Below are 20,485 nucleotides of genomic sequence, written 5' to 3'. Positions count from 1 at the left end.
GCACTGTAGCATTCCTGTTTCCCAAGCATAAACCTTAGTGTTGATGGCTGTTCATTGTGGCCATTATCTGTAAAATGGTTTCTAAGTTAATTGAGCACTTAAACGCAGAATATTAGGGGCACCTGGGTGGCTCAGTCAGTTAAGTGTCCGACTTCGGCTCGGATCATGATCTCACCGCTCATGGGTTTGAGCCCCAAGTCGGGTTCTGTGCTGACGGCTCAGAGCCTGGAGCCTGTTTCAGATTCTGTCTCCCTCACTCTCTGCCCCTCCCCAACTCGCACTCTATCTCCCTCTCAAAAATGAATAAATGTTAAATAAATAAATAAAATGTAAAGCAGAACATCAGACTGACTGAACCAAAGAAGGGCCTTGTGCTGCTTTTTGCATGGTGGAAACAGAAAGTAGGCTCAGAACTTGGAAATATTATTGCCTAAGGAAAAAAATATCAATTAGATCTGAATTTAAGAGATGGGTTAAGGATGTGAAAGTCTGAGTTAATATAGTAACAGTTTCTTAGTAATTTTCTAAAATAGGAGTAAATAAAGGAAAGAGGAAATGGCATAGCTATTGAGAAAGCAAAATATTAAAAAAAAAAAAAAAAAAGCTTCTCAAAGAAATCAAAGGAGATGATGAAATGTCTCACAGGGTCCCTGCAGGGAGGTATGATGCCTAATGCATCCTGACCGTCGTGGTGAGGAAACCAGCCAGGTCTCAAGATTTCTGTTTCATAATCTTGGATCCTGGGTGCTGCCATACCTTATGTTTATGGGTTTTGTTTGGTTGGTGTTTAATTTAGTTGGTTTATAAATTTGTAATTTACTTTTTTTAATGCTTATTTTTGAGAGAGAGAGACAGAGCATGAGTGGGGGAGGGGCAGAGAGAAGAGGGAAACATAGAATCCGAAGCAGGTTCCAGGCTCTGAGCTGTCAGCATAGAGCCCAATGCTGGGCTCGAACACACGAACTGCAAGATCATGACCTGAGTCGAAATTGGATGCATAACCAACTGAGCTACCTAGGTGCCCCTATAGTACTTTTAGATGGTAATATTTAAGTAGCCTTCATCTAGTTGAGAAAAGTTAAAGAATATCTCCTATTTAAATAGTTATTTCCTTGGTGCCTCCATTGGTTGAATCTCCGACTCCTGATTTTGGCTCAGGTAGTGATCTCATGGTCATGGGATCCAGCCCTGTGTTGAGTCCTGTGTCCAGCTCTGTGCTGAGTATGGAGCCTCTTTGAGATTCTGTCTTTCCCTCTGCCCCTCTCCTGCTCTCATATGCTCATGGTTGCTCTCTCTCTTAAAAAAAAAAGTTATTTCTTAAAACATTGTATGTATGTCCCTCTCACAGGGTTCATAGCTGACTGTCATAATCTTCCATTCATCAGTTTCATTTCTTGAGCACCTGTTATGTATGGATACACCTAAGGTTTCTGAAGACAGACAGCCAAGGCTCCCCCTCTCATGGAGCCTGCATCCTAAAGGAGGCAAACAGATCATAAATAAGCATTCTAGGCAGGAGTTGGGGGGGGGGGTAAAGCCCCAAGCAGGAGCAAGTAAACGAGGAGGACAATGTAATGAGATGAGCTTGGAGAGGTGGGGCCTTTTAGGCCAAGTAAAAAATTTGAATTTTAAGGAAGAAAGAGGTATAATCTGATATTTCTTAAAGATACCTTCAAGTACTGTCTAGACAAGAAGGAGGGCAGCATGTGTGAAAACAGAGACCAGTTTGGAGACTAAGGCAATGCAATCCCAGTAAAAGCTGATGGTAACTGGAACTAAGATGGGGGAAATGGCAGGATGGATGCTGTGTTTGGAGGCGGTGTTGACAGGTGGCTGTGGAGGAAGATAAACCATCAGGGATAATTCTTTGATATTGAGTTTTAGCTTGAGAAAATTGGGTGCCAGTTGTCGGCATGGGGCATCTAGGGGTTGAAGGAGAATTCAGGTTCTGTTTAGAGCATATTATATTTTGAGATGCTTTATTAGACACCAAAGTGGAGACTGGGGATGCTAGTCTAAAGCTCTGATAAAGATCAGGGCTTTTTGGCTAATAGGACTTGACGAGATTACCCAGGGAGAGAACATTTGTTTTGAGAGAGAGGGCACTCAAAAGAGCCAGGGAGGGGCAGAAAGAGAGAGAGAATCCCAAGCAGGCTGCACACTCCGTGCAGAGCCCAACACACGGGCTCAGTCTCATGAACCATGAGATCATGACCTGAGCTGAAACCAAGAGTCAGCCACTTAACCAACTATGCTGCCCTGGTGCCCTGGGTTTCATTATTCTAATACCAGGTGCACATAAGCCAGGATATGCAGGCCGAGCTCTGCCATAGCGCTGTCAGTAGTGCCCTGGGGTAGGCACTCCATGGGGTTGGTTGAGGAGAGAAGTCGAGTGAGGGATGAGTAAAGACATGACTATTGACACTAAGTGAACTGGAGAAATGGTGAAAGAAAGTGCTTTGTTTTGTTTTGTTTTTAATTTTTTTAATTTTTCTTTTTAAGGGAGAGAGAATGTGCAAGTGGGGGAGGGGCAGAGAGAGAGAGACAGACAAACAGATAGAATCTGAAGCAGGCTCCAGCTCCAAGCTGTCAGCACAGAGCTCAGTGCGGGGCTTGAGCCCACAAACTGTGAGATCCTGACCTGAGCTGAAGTCGGATGCTTAATCTACTGAGCCTCCCAGGAGCCCTGGAAGAAATGTGTTTTTAAAGATGAGAGACTAGCCTAGAACAGTGCTACTCAAAGTGGGCGCAGCTGAGCATCCAAGCATCCCTTAATAGTACAGAATGAGATGAGTAGGACATGGAGAGGAGTTTGGGAACCATTACAGCATTTTTTACCGTACCTGAACATCCAAGCAGATGATCGTTTTTCTAATATTCATTTTTATTGTACTTTTAAAAAGTATCAGTGACAAGTTGCTATTTAAAAAACACACTGGTCCTTTTACCCGCACAGAGTCACAGAGTTGGGTAAGCTTCACAATGTGTTTAGTGGCTGATGGCAAGGTCTAGTATAAAGAGAGAAACTGAAGATTCGGGAGAGAGAGGGGACAGTCTCAGGAGCAGAATCCTTGGGAAGAATACAGAGACACCGAGCATCAGTAGAGAGATTGGTCTTGGACAGAAGTGGCAATATTCCATCCTTATCATAGGAGGAAAGTCAGAAAATAAGGTTACAGATGCAGGGATATGGGTACCTTAGTCCAGGAAAGGTGAGGGGAGCCCTTCCAAGTTCTTCAACGCCATCTTAAACTGTACTGACTTCAACTGACAACCGGGCAAACCCAGACTTTTCTAAAATATATAAAACCTGCAGTGCAGAATGATGCCATGTCTGTGGTATCAGAAAAATTCTCCCTGTGGCTACCTTATGAATATCCTCACTGTGTGATTATCAGATGAAATTCAGGAACATCTTGGCTTGTCTACATGACTGCCCTTTAAAAAATGTAGAGTTGTTCCAGTATTCAAAAGGATGGGTTCCAAGTTTTGCACATGGGGTGAGTTTTCAGTAGGAAAGCGGCTTAGATTTTTTTTTTTTCTGGCAAAAGCAACATGCGGTTTGTATCCAAAAGTATAAAATTTTACCAGTACCTTCTGTAGGTTAGATTTAAGTGGGAGTGAATTCGTAAACAAATCAAACATGACAAGTCAGGTAAATATCAATGACTTGAAATAATTGATCATAACGGCATGGTCCACTTGAAATGTCATGTTTTACAGTCCATTCAGTTAATTCATCAAGACATTAATATGTTGGGATGGAATCACAGTGGTCTTTCCGGAAGAGAGTAATCTTTGTGGACAGTAACAGTTGGGTGACATTCGACCAGAGCATGGCTTTAGCTGTGAGCTTATAACAGAGCTTGCAGAGTCTCTGCCCTCTTCCATGGATGTAACAGAAACGACGTCAGAGGCTGTGTCTCATGACAGCTCCAGGCAATGGTAGAACTGACCACATCTCACTCCCAGGCTTCATTGGGCAACTTTATTCATTGGACAGAACAAGTTTATTCCTGCGTTTAGAGTAGCCTTTATTTTCTTGTTTATACTTTTCTATATTTGTAAAATATTTTGCAATAACTATTTGTTACTTTTATCATTAAAAAGTCTTTGAAAACTAAACAGGTCAAAGCAAATACTGTATGATATCACTTATATGTGGAATCTAAAAAAAAAAATCGAAACTATAAAAGCAGAGACTAGAATGGTAGTTACCGGGGCTGAGGGGGTGGGGGAAAGAGGGAGAAGTTGTTCACATAGTACAAACTTCCAGCTGTAAGATGAATAGGTGCTAGGGATCTAATGTACACCATGGTGATTATAGTTAATAATACTGTATTGTATACTTGCAAGTCACTAAGAGAATAGCTTTCCTAAAAAAGAAAAAAAGGCTCAAAAAAAAGAGCAGTCTGAATCAGAGCTTCTGAGTTACACACCCAGCTTTTAAATGAATCTAGCAAAGGGAAGACTCTTGACTTTAGAAAGATGAATTGTATGGTAAGATTTTATAATATCTCTTAATTTAGGCTTTATGTTGCATTTTAAACAAGTTATATATTTTCTAAACCTGAAATGCATACACTCAGGCAATATGCATCTATTCAAGTTGATGAGTTTCAGTGAAACCAGAGGTTTAGTTTATTCCGGGCACATTTCATTAGGACAAGAAATTAAGGGTTGTAAATAAATAAATAAATAAGAGGGAGACAGAAAGTAGATGCCTGTTGTCTGTTGGCTTAATAGAGATATTCTGCATAAAAATGTGTGAGATTTACAAAAGAAATAGAATAATAATTTTCCAGGGAGCCAACAGAGTTAAATGATGCAAGATAATACACATTTTTTTTACTTTTATTCATTAGGATGAAAAATATATTACATCTTATATTTTAGATAGAATTTTGAGATCAAGGTAAAAATACCTGGGAAATTGACTCGGGGGGCTTATCTGTACACATCTGGGGGCTCCATGTGTCCCTTCCCTTGTCAGCTTCTGAATGCTAGGAGAGAACATTAATATCCCATTTCAGTACGAAATGATTTATTTACATATAAATTATTTTAATTTAAAAAGTCTCCTTGGCATATAAATAATCTTTATCACCTTTTACTAGTTAAGGGATGCATAGAACAGCATTACATATACATTTTAATATTTTGTCTTGAGTATTTTTACCATTTTTTTAATGTTTGTTTATTTTTGAGAGAGAGAGAGGGAGACACAGAATCTGAAGCAGGCTCCAGGCTCTGAGCAGTCAGCACAGAGCCCAGTGCGAGGCTCAGACTCACCAACAGCGAGATCATGACCTGAGCCGTAGTGGGACACTTAATCGACTAAGCAATCCAGGCACTCCTTGAGGATTTCTTTTATTTGTAAGCAAATACTTAACTCTTCCCAGTTCCCAGGACAGAGCAGTACCTACCTTACTTGGATTTATTGAATATGAAAACCTTTTTTAGAACTGTAACATCTTCCTAATGAAATCTATTCTTTCTGGAAGCGTTTAAGCTTACCAAGGAAAGTAAGTCAACATAATATTATTGGCAACCTTTTTAGACTTTCCCAAGAGAGAGTTTTTTTAATCCAAAATTGAAATGTTAAGACGAGCTTTTTAAATATTTTATTTGACTACCTCCCACACTTTGGGCTGACTCGTATAGCCCTTTGCATCATTCTCATTTACACGGAGTATGGCAACAGGCATTTGGTCTCTGTCTGGGCTAGGGCTATTCTTGCTCCATGCTGTGAGTCGCTGGATTTACTTAGTGGGGAAAACAATCCCTGTGGCTGGGCAACAGTTCCTTTGTCTCTTGGCTTTCTTTAAAATCTTGGTTTTTTCCAGCTGGAAGTAGAGGGGTGGAGTGAGGGAGGGAGAGAGTAATTTGCTGTTTAAAGTAATGTCTTTCCCAGATCCAACAGATACAATCTGTTGGGGGGCAAGGCTTCAGGTTTTTCTCCCGAATAAAAAATTTAGCTTTTCTCTTAATATTTAAAATCTGATGATTGGTTACTCTAATATCACACTTAAACAAGAAAAGGAACAGAATTAGTTTTTTTTTTTTTTTTCATTAAAGTCTTACCCTCAGAGCAGAGATAATGAATGCTTAAGGGATCCCGAGCACTCATTCCATGTGAACAAAATATGGTGACATGCTTTTCAAATGAGTCATGAGTGCATTTGATTTATTTAGGTGGGCAGGTCCACAGAAAGCCCTATCGACTTCGTTGTTACAGACACAATTTCGGGCAGTCAGAACAACGACGAGGCCCAGATCACACAAAGCACCATATCCAGGTTTGCCTGCAGGATTGTCTGTGACAGGAGTGAACCTTACACAGCACGGATATTCGCAGCCGGATTCGACTCTTCCAAAAACATATTTCTTGGAGTAAGTACTATGACTAAGTCTATTGTTTCAAGAATAACACCCGTCATTATCAGATAAAACTGTTAACGTGGCCGAAAATCTGCTCGACACGATGCCTCTCATTAGATTTAGAGATTTTAGTTTTCAGATGTGGCGTTTGTAAGGCTGTTATTAAAAATCTGAAAGTAACAAAGTCTGAATACTTGATACTTGTTCCATTTACTAAATTACAATATGTAATTACTTTTTTAAAAAAATGTATATTAACATTGTACTTAATGTGTTCTTAGTAGATTTGGGGGGGTGGTTTCAGAGGGAAAAATAAACGGTCAAATCTACATAAATAGGGTTCAGAGGAAAAAGTGACATTCATTCATCCATTCAAAAACTTGTCACTGGGTGTTTGCTGTGCTCCAGATCATGTGTTATAGATGTGATAGTTCAGAGAACAGAACAGATTAAAAATCTCTGGCTTCATAAAGCTTCCATGTAAATCAAACCCAGAAGTTTTGGTGAATATCCAGTTTTAATATAGTTTCAGGGTTTTTTTAATCAGGATGTTTTTGCAGGGGGAAAAAAAAAGCAGTTACAGTGGCCTAAACAATAACAAAAATGTATTATTTCAGTAACGAGGAGTACCAGAGAAGGCAGTTCTGGGGTTGATGGATTCAATGGTCGTGTGACATCTAGGGAACCCAGTTTCTCTGCCTTGCCTCCTCCCTCTCTGGGCAAATCCGCTTCCTCAGGCGGCCTTCGGAACGAGAGACGTCTCCTGCACTGCCGGACGTCCCTCCACGTAACGACTTCTAGCTGAAGGGGCTGCGGCACAGGCCCTTTCTATCCTGATCTCTTTTTATTGCTTTTTATTTACTCTTTGTAACTGAATGAATTTGACATGCACCATTGTGTAAATGTAAGGAGTACAGTCATATTACTTTGACACATTTATATGTTGTAAAATAATGCTGATGTAGCAGTATTTACCACATTCACAACTATAGTACAATAAGATGGTCTGTATTCATAATATGGTGCCTTCAATCTCAATGGCTAATTCTTTACAAGTTGAATTCACTAATTCATTACAAGTTTGTACCCTTAAACTCCATAAGTCGTACCACTCTCCCCATGTCCCTCTGCCCCCACCCATCCCTGGTAACTACTGCTTTGCTCTTTCATAAGCTTAACTTTTTTTAATTCTACCTATAAATGATATCCTATAGTACTTATTTTCTCTGACTTGCTTAGCATAATGCACTCAGGGTCCATCCGTGTTGTTGCAAATGGAAGAATACCCTCCTTTCTCATGGGTAAATATTTTACTGTGTACAGTGTCTTTTTTTGTCCATTTGTCCAAGACACTATATTTAAGAGTCTTGTATGTTCTCTATATTTAATAGTCTTTGTCTTCAATTTCTTTCAGCAAAGTTTCAGTACAAAATTTTGTACTTTTCATCGTATAGATCCTTCACTTCCTTGATTAAATTTATTCATAAGTATTTTATTGTTTTTGATGCTGTTGTGAATAGGATAGTTTACTTTTTGCCTTTTTCAGATGCCTCATCATTTGTGTAAAGGAGTGCAACTTATTTCTGTATGTTGGGTTGGTGTTCCAACACTTTACTGAAAACATTAATTCCAACAGGTTTTTGATGGATTCTTTATGATTCTCAGTATATAAGATCATATCATCAGCAAATAGTGACAATTTTACTTCTTTCTTTCCAGTTTGTATGCTACTTGTATTTTTATCTTGCCTAATTGCTCTGGCCAGGACCTCTAGTACTAGATTGAAAAGAAATGATAAGAGGGGCCATCCTTGTCTTGTTTCTGATCTTAGAGGAAATGATTTCAGTTTTTCCCCCTTGAGTCTGATGTTTAGCCATAGGTTTGTCATATATGGCCTACATTATGTTAAGGTATTTTCCTTCTGTAGCCAATCTGTTAAGGATTTTTATTCTGATGTATTTTGTTAAATAGTTTTTCTGTGTCTGTTGAGTTGATCATGTGATTTTTTTAATCTTTCATTTTATTGATGTGATGTGCTACATTTGTTAGTTTGCATTTGTTGAACCTTCCTTGCATCTCAGGGGAAAATTCCACTTGGTCATGGTGTCTAATCCTTTTAATGTGTTCTTAAATGTGATTTGTTCATATTTTGTTGAGAATTTTTGCATCTACATTTATTGGGGACATTGGTCTATAATTTTCTTGTGGTATCTTTATCTGGTTTGTTATCAAAGTAATGCTGGATTCATAGAATGAGTTTGGAAATGTTCCTTCTTGCTCAATATTTTGGAAGAATTTGAGGAGAATTGGTGTTAATTCTTCTTTGAATGTTTGGTAGCATTCCCTAGTTAAAGCCATCTGCTCCTGGAATTTTTTTTTTTTTTCACTCATTCAATCTCTTTACCCATTTTCTGAGTCTTCCTGATTCAGTCTTGCTAGGATGTATGTTTCTGGAAATGTATCTATTTCTTCTACGTTCTACCAGTCTTTCATGATTCTATGTATGTCTGTAAAAATTTTGTTTATCTTTTCCAAGAACCAGCTCTTAGTTTTATTGATCTCTTCTGTTGTTTTTCTGGTTTCTATTTGATTTATTTTGCTTGGATCCTTAATGTCCTTCCTTCTGCTAACTTTGAGCTTGCTGTTTTTGTGTTTTTCTTTTTCTAGTTCCTTGAAGTATAAAATTAGGTTGTTCGAGACCTTTCTAATTAGATATATTGTGTTTTCATTTTCAATTTTCTCAATAATTTTCCCCTTTTGATTTCTTGACTCAGTAGTGGTTGCGTTTCCACATATTTGTAAATCTTCTCAGTTTCCTCTCATTGTAACTTTCTACTTTCATACCATTGTCATCAGGGAGGATAGCTGATATGATTTTAGTCATCTTAAACTTGCTCACATTTGTTTTGTGGCCTATCCTCTCTTTCCTGGAGATCATTCTAGTACACTTGAGAAGAATATGTTCTGTGGAATAGAATGTTCTGTAGATGTCTATTAAGTCCATGCTCTAAAGTGTCATTTAATTTGAATGTGTCCTTCTTTTTCTGTCTGAAAACTCTATCCATTGTTGATAGTGGGGTATTGAAGTCCCCTACAATTATTATATTATACATTTCTTTTAGATCTGTTATTATTTGCTTAATATAATTTGGTACTTGATGTTGGGGATGGATATATATATATCCATAATCTCTATACATACATATAATCATATTTTCTTGATGTCTTTATCCCTTTATGACTATTACCCTTTTTGGTTTCAAATCTATTTTGTCTGATAGAAGTATGGCTATAGCTGCCTTCTTTGTGTTGTGTTTGCTTGTGATATCATCTTCCATCCTTGCATTTTGAGCCTATGTGTGTCTTTAAAGCTGAGATGAATCACCTGTAGGGCAGCATATAGTTGGGTCTTCTGTTTTTTTGTTTTCTTAGATCCATCAGCCACTCTATGCCTTTTGGTGAGTCAGTGCATTTACATTTAGTGTGATTGTTGATACGTAAGGACTTATTACTGCCATTTTCTCTTACACCTTTGGTTATTTTTCTCCATTGTTCGTTTTCCTTCTGTTTCTATCTATCTTTATACTTTGGAGGTTTTCCAGGGTGTTTTTTGCTCAGTCTCCCACTCTTTTTGTTTTGTGGTTATGATGAGGTTTATATAAAACATCTCATTGATAAAATAATACTTTTTCTGCTGATAGAAATTTATCTTCATTTTCCTCTGAAGATTCCATCCTTTTACTCTTTTCCTTTTATATTTTTGATGTCACAAATGATCTCTTTTTATGCTGGATTGTGGTACCAAGTTGTGGTAGCTGTAGTTGTTTTAATTATTTATTCTAGTTATGTTTAATGTTCTTTGCCTTTAACCTTTATGTTATAATTGGGGGTTAATACACTATTATAAAGAGTTACAGTTTTAAAATTCTGACTATCACCTTAATCAGGGTTTTGTGTACTTCCGTCTTTTCATTCTAGCTTGAAAAGCTCATTTGAACACTTCTTGTAAGGCAGGTCTAGTGGTGGTGAACTCTCTCCACTTTTGTTTGTCTGGGAAAGTCCTTAATTCTCCTTCATATCTGAAGCATAACTTTTCTGGATAGAATATTCTTGGCTGGCAGTTTGTACCTGAGAAGTCTGATAGCCTCCTGGAGATTCCTTTGTAGGTTACTGTCTTCCACCCACCCCACAGCTGCCTTTAAAATTTTGTTGACTTTTAACAGTTTTAATATAATGTGTCTTGGAGAGATCTTGCATTGAAATAATAAGGTGCTCTGTTAGCTTCATGGACTTGGTAAAAGAACTAGATACACAAAGTTCTGTAAGTTCTCAAGAATAATATCTTTAAATATGCTGTCTGTCCTTTTCTTCCTCTCTTCTCCTTCTAGAAAATTCATTATTCATATGTTGGCTTTTCTAGTGGAGTTTGCTAGCTTTTGTAGTGTTTCTTCACTTCTTTTAAATTTTAGTTCTCTTTCTTCTTCCATCTGAGTCATTTTTTTATTCCAGCCTTCCAACTTGCAAATTCTTTCTTCCATCTGATCTGCTCTATTTCCAGTGCGTGCTAATGCATTCTTCATGTCATTTATGGACTTCTTCAGACCCAAAATTTGTTTTTTACAATTTTGGTGTCTTTGGTAAAGTATTCCTTATGTCTATTAATTTTATTTCTGAGGTCATTGTATTGCCTTTGAGTTTTCTTGCAGCTCATTAAATTTCTTCATAACAGCTATTTTGAATTCTTTATCAGATTGCAGTATTCCATGTCTTTGGGTTCATTTGCTGGAAAATTGTTTTCCTTTTGTTATACTGTATCACCGATTTTTCATGATGTTTGATTAAAAAATGCCTCTGTCCTCACATCTGAAGCAGGGAACACCCTATTTACACAAGGTTCTGTTTGCTTTGGTTCTGATAGTTCAACGAATTGGTGGTTAGGAGCCTTCTTTTTTATTTTCCAGAAGGTAATGCTATAGCACAAATTTTTGTTTTCTCTTGGTGGTAGGGGCTGACTTCCTCCTAAGATTGGGAGTAGCACCCAAGGGAAAAGGAATGGTGGTGCTGCAGAGTTGGGGAAGGTGTGTACTTAGCTCTTGGGGCTTTGTGCCCACAGACTGGAAGGAGGATCCTCAGCTTAGGGTAGGGGGAGTCCCAGAAGTACATGGGCCAGAACCCTGGGGCAGAGATCAGGAGGCCCTTCCCTGAAGTTCTTTGTGCCTATTTCCCCCCACTCACTGCAGTTTTTCCTTGGAGACAACACTGGGTCCTTCCAGCTACAGAACATGCACAGGGAAGACCCCCACTCACCTCCTTCACCCTCCACCTCCTTCGTCAGAACAGTTACGCTATCCTCCTGCCCACCAGCCGCTGCCTTCTGGCTCCCCAGCAACTCCCCTCCACTGCCTCCTCTGTTTCAGTGCACCCACTTTCCTGGGCATAGATGTATGGATCTCTCTCAGGTGACCTGGATGCTGTACAGCTATGCTCTTTTTTGGTTACAGATGTCTGATTCGTTGTACATCTGAGGGTGAAGGGAAAAGAAATGACATCAGCTCCTGGGAAGCTGATGTCACATCCCCTTCCCCTTTGCTTTTTTAGAGCAAAGGAGCCTAACAAGGTTCCTAGAGACCCACTCATGTCTCATTGGCCAGAGCTCAGTCACTGGCAAGAGGGCTTATCCTAATCAGAATAATGTGAGCAGAATAATGTGCCCATACCTCTGTCACCAGGAAAGAGGCGAGAAATCACTGGCACAGGCATCCGTGAGTGAGTGTCCTGCCGTTATGTCAAGCAGTCTTTACAGTCCATCTTTGAGGATCCAAGCATTGATATTTATGAAGAGATACGAACCACGTGTTAGACTAGCATTCTTAAAAATTTTGTATGTTTTTTCCTTTTTCTTCTGTCTCCTCCCCAGGTAACGATTGCATGTAAAGTGCGGGTAGATAAGAGGCAAAAGAATTGCACAAATAGAAATGAAGAACATATACTAGATTCCTGGACCCTCCCAGGTGTGAGGGTGGTGGGTAGAAAAGAATCCCTGAGGGAAGGGCTGAGGCCGCAGGTTCTTTTTCTTTTTTTGAAGCTCCCAAGATGAATATGATGCATATCCAGTGATAAATCATTCATGCATTTTAGCACTTTCATGTTATCAGAATAATTGCATATTTTATCCTTCTGATTATTAGCTTTAAATAGAAAATGAAAATTCATCACTCTCCTTCCTTCTGCCCATACCAGATATTTTAAAGAGATTCTGGAATCCCTTCATTTTGAACGTAATCTTAGCATGCTTTTTCTGTTCTGTGGTGTGCTCTCCAGGAAAAGGCAGCAAAATGGAAAAACCCTGACGGCCACATGGACGGGCTCACCACAAACGGCGTCCTGGTGATGCATCCACGCGGGGGCTTCACCGAGGAGTCCCAGCCTGGGGTCTGGCGCGAGATCTCGGTGTGTGGAGATGTGTACACCTTGCGAGAAACCAGGTCGGCCCAGCAGAGGGGAAAGCTGGTGAGTGGTCCTCGCTCTGGAAAATGCACCAGACTACACAAGCCTAGCTCAACGAGGGTCATTTTTCTCCCCTGAAATTCAGAACCTTTAGGGGCCCCAGGGCTGTGTTCCATTGGCCCAGGAGAGTGAGAATTCCACAGGCCCCTGAAAGTGCTAGGGAAGAAGGCTGATTTCCTTCCATGATTAAGCTTTTCCCACAGGAGAAGAAAATTACCTTTCTGTGCCTTCCCTACCTGAATAGCATATCTTTCATTATATGCTTCACCACAGAATTCTGCTTAAACGTGATAAAGAAGGACAGAGTTTTTAGTGTAAAACTTCACTAATTTTGTAATTTAGAAAAATCCTGAATTGTCCAACACTAATTAGTGAAAATTATGAATTACAGAACTATTTACTAGACTTCCTGGAACTAAGAAGTTCGCTTTTTTCCCCTGGAGTTCATGGTGAGAAATGAATACATAGTTCCCTATATAATTCACCAAAATCATAAAACTTTTTACTTGAAATAATTCATAGAGGGCATTGATTTATCCCAAACACCCTAAGGCAGTTGGATTTTTAACCCTTTGTTCTATAGAGAATAATTGAGAACCCTTAAAAGGGAAGCTTTTGGGTTTCTAATCTTACCACGGCTGTGGGGCACAGTGCCAGAAATTTCTAAGTAAACTTTCTACTCCAGTACTTTTAATTGTTAGGTAGAAGCTAGAATGAGAGAGAACAAATGTTTTCTTCAGATGCCCCCTTCCTGCAGAAAAACATAGAGTGATCTAGCATTTTTCAGCGAGATCACCAGGTATTACTAAAAAGGGGGAAAGAAGATGGCGGGGGCACTGTTTTACTAACCTGGTTGGCTAGTCTTTACTAGATGTTTGCAGAGGATTGTTCCTTTTATTTCCATTTTACATCATTACTGAGATACAAGTACAGCTTCTGCATTTTACGGTAAAGCCCCGTATCAGAAAATCCTGGCTGAATAAATATGAAAAGTGTTTTCTACGAGAGCCCAAAGCAAATGCAGTAACCTCTGTGTAAACACTTCTCAAGAGACAAAAGAGGACACGGAATGTGAAAGCAGGTCTTTCAGGTAACTTTGCTTCTGATCACTGGACAACTTTATACAAAACCTACTAAGGTTGGCTGAACTGGCTATCAGTCATGATCACGGCCACAGTCGAAGTCAGTAAATGGTTGCTGGTTGCAGACACTAGTTAACATTTCAGAGAACTTAGCTCATTACATCTGAGCAGCTTTGTTCAAGGAGGTGGGATCATGCCCATTTTATGGATGAGTATATGAACGTATGGCATAGAGAGGTTCATAATTGCCCAGGGTACCAGAGTAGGAAGGTAGCCACAGATGGGGTTGAAACACAGTCCTCCCTGAGGGTCTAGACTTCAGGCCCCCACTAGGCAGCGGGTTGTGGGGAGCCGAGGTGGCTGACACCAGAGCATTTGCTTCCCACGGAGCTATCAAGCGTCTGCCAGAGTCCGCACAGGGCACATCCGTCTCCAGGGCCACATTTATAGGATGGGTTTTGTGCCCCCTCTGGTGACTGTGCAGTGACCCAGCTCAGGCAGTTGTGTGTCAGAGAAGGTGGCAGTGCTACTGAAACGAACTCCAAAAATAGCTTGTATCCGTGGGTTGTACTAAATCTAGGCTGATTTCAAAGCTAGTCCCCACTAGGAGACCCTTAGATCTGCCCAACGTTGTGTGCACTGTCAGATCGTGTATGATTGGCCTGGCCTACGGCAAAGGTGTCTGCATTTCCATCAATCTGACTTGGCACCGTGGGGATGAAAGGACCCGGCCTTCCCTGTAACCCCCTCTGATTAACCAGGGGAACAGTTTGAGGTTGAAAACCTACTGATGCTGTGAGTCTGTGTTTCAATATCTGACTCTTCTTCTGTACATGTGGCTGTTGGATTGATGTATATTTTCTAGCTGGAGATTAGACTTAGAAAACAGCCTCTGGCAGTAACTCTACGTTTGCAATGTAATACAAAATGTGGAGGATAAAGTGATCTGTGAAAAATCCAGGATATTATAAACATTGTAGATGTCTTGTGCTCTCAGTGTGGAATTAGTGATGAGGGGCAGAAGGTTCTGTAGGACTGTCCTACTCAGCACTTAATGTGCCAGTGTGTTAACAGCTGCCTTGGGTTCTCATCACACCACCTCTGTCCTTGATCACCATCAATTAAATGTGGGGGAAATGCCCTTTTACCTCCCCCACCGCAGATAATTAGGTGAATAGACTTTGAATTGTATCCTAGTCCTTTACCTGGTTAACTTTTTATCAATAGTTTTATCAATAGTTACCATATTACTCTACTACATTTGAGTGTACCAGATAGATATCTACTAGATCTATACTAGATGGAGAGATATATCAAATTATATTTGGGGTATTCAATTAAACTATATTGGCTCTATAAAATTTAGTAAATTCAGCTGTGTTAATTTGTTTACCTAGTTTTAGGTGATCTGAAAGTAACCATAGTGTTCCATGCAGGCTCCACGAAATGCTTCCTGTTAAGTCGCTCCTGGGCATTACTCAGAGCAACCTCCTGGGATCAGCGTTGTCGCTCCCACTTACAGATAACCAGGGCTTTAAAGAGCTGATAGTCACGTATTAGTGGTGGGTGGGGATTTGAATTCTCTACCCTAAACTTAGCTAACGGATCACTTTTAACTCTTTTACTTCTCAAAGGTAACTGTCAATTCCTTGGGCTTTCTTCTTGCCTTTTGTTTTGGTGGAATTTCAAATATCTAAACCTATGCCTCTACCCAGTGGCATCTTTAACTTTACCATGTTCCCTCCTACACACTGTAGTCTGGAGAGAAACTACTCTTGGTTCACAGTTAAGAGAGAGCCCACAAGAAATAACGGTTATTGTGTGAGCAGCCGCTTTCCACCAGTGGTTCTGAAGTCCGACCCCAGACCTGGGTCTTCGTCGCAACACTGGGGAGCGCTGCAGTCTTGCATCAACAACTTGACCTCTCTGTGCCTGGCTTCACGTGTATTTAGCTGGAATAGTGCTGGTCGGTATCTTAGAGGATCACTGAGAGAGCAGAGCGCAGATTGGAGCAGGACTGATGGCCCAGCAGTCCGCGGTTGGGTAGCTGTTCTGGCAAAGCAGGGGTAGGAGCTGGAATCCAGCAGCAAACAGAATGCCCAGGCCTCTGCCCGCCAGTTGTCCCATCTGGGCAAGGTCACAGACAATGCAACCCCTCATTAGCATATTGTATGTGATGAACACAGTCCTAGAGAAGGTACTGGAAGGGACAGGAGGAACCTGTTCTATCCCTGAAGGAGTCAAGAATGTGTGGAAAATAAAAGACTGGGACTCAAAATGTATAAGATGTTGTTTACCAAGAACTGCTCTGTAGAAAGGAGAGACAAGGTTGTTCACCGGTGTGGCCACTACTGAACCCAGTGTCTTACCACATTGGATTCATTCTTTCAGATGTGGTTACATGCTTAGATAAGACATCCCTGAGAATTACCTGTGGTCAGCCCAGGAAGGGAGCCTCATGCCAGACCATACAGTAGTTGGGAGGCGGTTCTGCAGCAAACTTTTTTTTTTAATATATAATTTGTCAAGTTAGCTATCGTAAAATGTGCTCTTGGTTGTGGCGTAGACTCCCATGATTCATCACTGACATATAATACCCAGTGCTCATCACAACAAGTACCTTCCTCAGTGCCCATCACCCGTTTCCCCCCTCACACTCCCCCATCAACCCTCAGTTTGTTCTCTGTATTTAAGAGTCTCTTATGGTTTGTCTCCCTCTGAAACTATTTTTCCCTTCCCTTCTCCCACAGTCCTCTGTTAAGTTTCTCAAGTTCCACTTATGAGTGAAAACATATATTGGACTTTTTCTGACTGACTTATTTCACTTAGCATAACAGCCTCCAGTTCCATCCATGTTGCTGCAAATGGCCAAATTTCATTCTTTTTCATTGCCAAGTAGTATTCCATTGTATATATAAACCACATCTTTATCTGGGCTCTTTCCATAATTTGGCTATTGTTGAAAGTGCTGCTATAATCATTGGCGTGCATGTGGCCCTGTGAATCAGCACTCCTGTATCACTTGGATAAATAATTAGTAGTGCTATTGTTGGGTCATAGGGTAGTTCTATTTTTAATTTTTTGAGGAACTTCCACATCGTCTTTCAGAGCAGCTGCACCAGTTTGCATTCCCACCAGCAGTGCAAGAGGGTTCCCGTTTCTCTACATCCTTGCCATTATCTGTTGTTTCCTGAGTTGTTAATTTTAGCCACTCTGGTGTGAGGTGGTATCTCACTGTGGTTTTGATTTGTATTTCCCTAATGATGAGTGATGTTGAGCATCATTTCATGTGTCTGTTGGCGATCTGGATGTCTTCTTTGGAAAAGTGTATATTCATGTCTTTTCCCCATTTTTCACTGGATTATTTGTTTTTTGGGTGCTGGGTTTGATAAGTTCTTTATAGATTTTGGATACTAACCCTTAATCCAATATGTCACTTGCAAATATCTTTTCCCATTTAATCTTTTAATTTTGTTGATTGTTTCCTTTGCAGTGCAGAAACTTTTTATCTTGATGACGTCCTAATAGTTCATTTTTGCGTTAATTTCTTTTGCCTTCAGACATGTTGATCAAGAAATTGCTACGGCTGAGGTCAAAGTGATTGTTTCCCATCTCACATTTAGATCTTTCATCCATTTTGAGTTTATTTTTGTGTATGGTATAAGAAAGTGGTCCAGTTTCATTGTGCATGTTGCTATCTTGTTCTCTTTCCCAGCACCATTTGTTAAAGAGATTTTTTTTCCATTGGATGCTCTTTCCTGCTTTGTCAAACAGTCACACATTTGTGGGGCCAAATCTGGGTTCTTTATTCCGTTGATCTAGGTGTCCTTATGCCAGTACCATACTTCTTGATGATTATAGCTTTGTAGTAAAGGCTAAAGTCCAGGGTGTGATACCTTCTGCTTTGGTTTTCTTTTTCAACATAACTTTGGCTATTCAGGGTCTTTTGTGGTTCCATACAAGTTTTAGGATTGTTTGTTCTAGCTTTGAAAAGAATGCTGGTCCAATTTTGATTGAGATTGCATTGAATGTGAAGATTGCTTTGGGTAGTATTGACATTTTAACAATATCCATTCTCCATTCTTCCAATCCATGATCATGGAATGTTTTCCCATTTCTTGGTCTCTTCTTTAATTTCCTTCATAAATTTTCTATAGTTTTCAGCATACAGATCTTTAACATCTTTGGTTAGGTTTATTCCTAGGAATTTTATAAATAAATGTGTTGAGCCAGCAAAGAAAGATCTTTGAGCCAGAGAAAGACAAAAAATGTCTCTTCCCCTACCTCTCTGCCTGCCCTTCACACAGTTCTTTGCCCCCGCCTTGCAGGGGGGTGGCTCTGGTTCTGTCCCTGGGCCTCTGTGCCCTCCCTGGGACTTCACTCCTATGCTAGGAAGTCCTGGATAGGCTTCTCTAAGCCAGATCCCGATCGGCAGCCACACATGCTTCCTGTGTATCACCACGCAGACCCCTACACAACCCTCAGCTTCCACACACCCAAAACTGAATTTCTGTCCTTCCCCGTGTCTGGAAAGCCTCATCCCATGTAGATAATAAAGCGAGATCTGTAGGTCTGTTTTCCTTAATTGAGGAGCTAAGTCCTCAACTTTCAGTATCTCCGCCTTAGCTGTTGCCACTGATCACCTTTATTGAGGTGCACCCACCTCTTTGCCTGGAGCGAGAACTCCCGTGGTGGCCCTGTTCTCTAGCCTTAGACCCCTCCAATCCATCCGCCACACTTCCGGGAGTGACCTTTGGGAAAGGCAATCTGTTCTTTTATAGCTGCTTAAAACTCTGTGCTGTTTCCCTCTGGGCACAGGAGGCCCCCCAGAATGGCAGCCTGAGGCTCTCACCCAGCCCGGCTTAGGCATCTGTGGAATTCCTGCTGCTCCCTGGTGCGCGTGCTGCTCGGCCTTCGCACAACTCTCTCTGGAGCATCTTCTAGCCCAACTACTGGATCCGGACAATGTTTTACAAGTCTCTGCTCAAGGGAAACCCTTTTCAAAAAGCACCTTCTGTCATCAAAGCAAAAGTAGCAAACATGTACACAGTGCTTACTGCATGTCAGCCATAGTCCTCAGAACGGGCTGTTATGTAACCCTCCAAATCCCCTGGTCTGGTTTTACAGCAGGGACTGCAGTACAGCGCAGGAATTGAACACATAAAGCTGAGCATGTGTGTGCTGAGTAGGGCTCCTGAGTATGGCCTAGCCATGTTCCATCCAGTGTTCCAGTGAGGAAACCAGCTCCAGGAAGGGGCGACCCTCCCCCGCAGTCCTGTTCTTCAGGGAGGCGGGGGCGGGGAGGGGGGGTAAGCCCCTGTGTTTCCTTGAAAGGGGAATTCTGTCTTGAGAGAAGACAACCGTTAGCTGATTTGCTGAATTTTGCTTTTACAAGGCATGTCTGTCACACTTGTTCCAGGTGGAAAGTGAGACCAACGTCCTGCAGGACGGCTCCCTCATTGACCTGTGCGGGGCCACCCTTCTCTGGAGAACAGCAGATGGCCTTTTCCACACCCCAACGCAGAAACACATCGAGGCGCTCCGGCAGGAGATCAATGCCGCCCGGCCGCAGTGTCCCGTGGGGCTCAACACCTTGGCCTTCCCCAGCATCAACAGGAAGGAGGTGGTGGAGGAGAAGCAGCCCTGGGCGTACCTCAGCTGCGGCCACGTGCACGGGTACCACAACTGGGGCCACCGGAGCGACACCGAGGCCAACGAGAGAGAGTGTCCCATGTGCAGGACTGTGGGCCCCTACGTGCCTCTCTGGCTCGGCTGCGAGGCAGGGTTTTATGTAGACGCAGGACCACCCACTCATGCTTTCACGCCTTGCGGACACGTGTGCTCCGAGAAGTCTGCAAAATACTGGTCTCAGATTCCACTGCCTCATGGAACTCACGCATTTCACGCCGCCTGCCCGTTCTGTGCGACGCAGCTGGTTGGGGAACAGAACTGCATCAAATTAATTTTCCAAGGTCCAGTTGACTGATGCCCTTGACAGCCATCTACGGCTTTATTAACAAGTTACTGTGAAGATTTTGCCACTAACTCTAGATTTTACCTTTTTATAATGCTGTTTATTAAGGGGAGGGGGGCCTGAGGCTGGGGGGGGTGGTTCAAAGTGGGGGGGACATGGCACCGAGACATGCCAGGAATTTAAGGTATCAGGGGTGTGTTGCATGCTCAAAAAAGCAGCATCGTCACCGAAGTCTGCTTGATGAAACCATAATGTTTGTCATGATTGGATTTAAAATGCCATGCTTTTATTTTAACCCTGGGTGTTTAAACAACGTTTTCCTTTGTAAAAGTTGGACGAGACTTTAAAATCTTGTTTTACAAATGAAGAAATTTATTCAGAGGTTGGCTCTAAACGCGACCTTCCATGGTGTAGTTGCTAACAAAGCCGTGCAGGGCCTGGGCCTACCTGACACAGGCTGGAATCTGACCAGTTCCCACGGCGGCGGCTCAGTAACGGGGCAGTGGGGTGACAGGAGACGTTAGGCACAGGTGGTGGTTTT

General features: G+C 41.4%; 1 protein-coding gene across 1 annotated transcript in view; it reads left to right on the top strand.

The window, feature by feature from the left end:
- Positions 1 to 20,015, top strand: part of PELI2 (pellino E3 ubiquitin protein ligase family member 2) — a 67,191-nt gene extending 47,176 nt beyond the window's left edge. Inside the window, exons 3-5 of the mRNA XM_029952886.1 lie at positions 6,196 to 6,393; positions 12,703 to 12,891; positions 19,390 to 20,015. Of these exons, the coding sequence (XP_029808746.1) occupies positions 6,196 to 6,393; positions 12,703 to 12,891; positions 19,390 to 19,956 (954 nt within the window). The 3' untranslated portion in view covers positions 19,957 to 20,015. The remainder of the gene's footprint in view (positions 1 to 6,195; positions 6,394 to 12,702; positions 12,892 to 19,389) is intronic.
- Positions 20,016 to 20,485: the final 470 nt, after the last annotated feature.

The sequence above is a fragment of the Suricata suricatta genome, chromosome 9 (assembly GCF_006229205.1).
Source record: "Suricata suricatta isolate VVHF042 chromosome 9, meerkat_22Aug2017_6uvM2_HiC, whole genome shotgun sequence".
Classification (NCBI taxonomy): domain Eukaryota; kingdom Metazoa; phylum Chordata; class Mammalia; order Carnivora; family Herpestidae; genus Suricata; species Suricata suricatta.
This window is presented reverse-complemented; position numbering and strand designations above follow the sequence as displayed.